The sequence below is a fragment of the Rhyacophila brunnea genome, unplaced genomic scaffold (genome assembly GCF_057557595.1).
Source record: "Rhyacophila brunnea isolate RB1 unplaced genomic scaffold, BYU_Rbru_1.0 scaffold_141, whole genome shotgun sequence".
Lineage (NCBI taxonomy): Eukaryota > Metazoa > Arthropoda > Insecta > Trichoptera > Rhyacophilidae > Rhyacophila > Rhyacophila brunnea.
Window position 1 is genome coordinate 112080 of NW_028232798.1, and position 2463 is coordinate 114542.

Consider the following 2463-nt stretch of genomic DNA (forward strand, 5'->3'; position numbering starts at 1 on the left):
AATTTAAAAAACTCCATTAGAGTAGTAATTTTATCTAAAAAAAGAATTAGATGTAATCGCTTTCCAAAAAAAATTTATGCGAGATAGAGATTTGATAAAAACTGTATTGTATTTTCCAATTGTAAATTTTAATGACTCATATAATATAATGTAAAATTTTTAATATCATATTTAAAGAAATTCTTAATGCTATATAAATAGAAATTCTTAAGTTTAATAATTTTTACGAATAGAAAGATTATTTATTTTTTCTGTAAAGGTATATAAGCTTTTTATTCTTGCTTATTTGATATTTTTAATAGAAAGAATAAATTTATGTTTTTTTAAGGTATTTGCTGTCAAAAGTTATATCTCAAAATGTAAAATCATAATAATATATTTTATTAGAATCATTTTTGATTGAAATTTTACCCCATGAAATCTTAAAAGATGGAAAAAATAACGATTGAAACGGCACGAAAAACTCTATTAAACCAATTTAAATTTATTACAGATGATATAAGATACATGATTGATTACAATACTAGTGGAGGTAAAAGAACAAGATCATCACTATTCCTATATAACTTTTTAAATCTTAATCCAAACCATAACCTTATGGAATTAGCTTACATAGTTGCTGAATGTATTGAAATTTTGCAAGCTTCATTTTTAATTGTGGATGATGTAATGGATAATTCAACTGTAAGACGCTCAAAACCTTGTTGGCATCTTGTTAAGGGAAAAGATGCCTTGAAAGATAGTATTTGGCTTATTTCATTTATATTTTATTCTATTTGTGCTTATACCAAGAAAATTGAAAATTCTGGTCAGGAAGTTATATATAATGGTGCCAATGTCAGTTCAAAAATAATGGCGAAGCATATCCGATACAATGTTTTGAAGTTTTTTAATCGGGTTATATTAATAACATGTATTGGACAAACTCAAGATTCTCATAAGCCTAGGATACAAAACTGGGCTGATATCGAAATGAAATATACCTATGATGACTATAAATCAATATGTATTGGGAAAAATAGCTTTTACACCTTTATTTTGCCATTAAAAGTGGGATATATTCTGAATGGAAAAGAAAATTTGTATTCTGAGAAATTGCATAATGCATTGTGTCTAATGGGGCTTCTACATCAGATGATTGACGACTTTCTGAACTTCTTCCCGGAAATAAGCGGTAAGACCGAATCAGATATAAAAGAACGAAAGTTGACATATTTTATGTGTAAGGTTGTACAAAATGGAGAGGATTCGATCGTTTTAAAATATTTAAAGGATTCAGAAAATAATGATGAAAATATTTTGAAGGTAATAAGGCAAAAAATCGATATATTTATTAAGAAATTTAATGAAGATAAAAATGAAGTTATTCAAAAAATTAAGTCCCTAAAAGAAGAGCATACACAAGATTTAATTGAAAAATGCCTGAATACATTGCATAAATAAATATAGGATTCTGTTTGATTTTTTTGTATTATATAAATATAATAATTTGATATTGATGTTCGATTTAGACTAGGGGATGTAATACTGAAACACACATTATGATATTGATTTTTATTCTGATAGTATTTGATTTCGGCTTTTAAAAGTTGTTCAAGCAAAATTTAGATTGCTCATAGAGCATATATCGCTGATACTTCTTTCCACTTCATCATATTATTAATCTTACTCGATGCATCTTCTTCTCTCAAGACTTATTAATTCAAGATTCTTCCACAATCTTTTTGTTTGTCCGTGTGCTCCCGCTATAGTTTGTATTTCAAACTCCTTAATATACGCCTTATTGAATTTTGTTATTAAAAATTTATTTATGGTTAATTTGTTACTGATTATATTTAATCTATTCCTAAAAATTTATAAATACACTTTAAAACACCAGACACTTTCCCCTTTTCACCTTCATATATTTGTAATCTTATCCATCGACCTTTTTACTCATAAAATTTTCATATCAACACCTTTATTCGACCATATTGTTTGTACAAATGCTTCTATTGACATTTTATGACTTAAGTTACTATTTGTGCTCAGCATTTTTAAAATCAAATAGATTTAATGGGCAGTAAAGCACATTTAATCGACTTCTTATTTTTAAAATTAACCAAACTTTCCTTACTTTTTATTCTGTTTCAGTAATATGATTGGGTTTATCTTTTTACCATGCTCAAAATATATACTTGTTATATCTATAATTCATTCTGATCACCGCTAGTTCGTTTTCATATTTTTTTACTGTGTGACTTCAGATTTTATTTGATTATTTTAATGTTTATAACTCTTTAATTTTCTTATGTTTCTGCGTGTAGTCTTTCCATAATAATTTTCCTAAGCGTAATTATGAGACTCTATGATATAGAACTCTTTAGTGTGTTGTTATGTCGACATTTACATGATTTTTTTTTATTCGTCGTGAAACGGAGTTTGCTTCTTCTTTTGATTTTATTTATCTTTTTTAACATCTTG

At 26.3% G+C, this 2463-nt stretch overlaps 1 protein-coding gene across 1 annotated transcript; it reads left to right on the forward strand.

Annotated features, from left to right (window-relative positions):
- The first annotated feature begins 597 nt into the window (after positions 1–597).
- On the forward strand, positions 598–2141 carry LOC147075533 (farnesyl pyrophosphate synthase-like). The gene is made up of 3 exons (XM_085942394.1): positions 598–742; positions 932–1174; positions 2134–2141. The coding sequence occupies exons 1-3, from the start codon at positions 598–600 to the stop codon at positions 2139–2141; spliced, it is 396 nt and encodes a 131-aa protein (XP_085798520.1).
- The last annotated feature ends 322 nt before the right edge of the window (positions 2142–2463 follow it).

Excerpts from the sequence above, each read along its gene's own strand:
- LOC147075533 (XM_085942394.1), top strand. The coding sequence starts at position 598 with ATGGAATTAGCTTACATAGTTGCTGAATGTATTGAAATTTTGCAAGCT. Across the intron at positions 743-931 it reads AAAAGATGCCTTGAAAGATA|ATTCTCATAAGCCTAGGATA; the intron begins GTATTTGGCTTA and ends GACAAACTCAAG.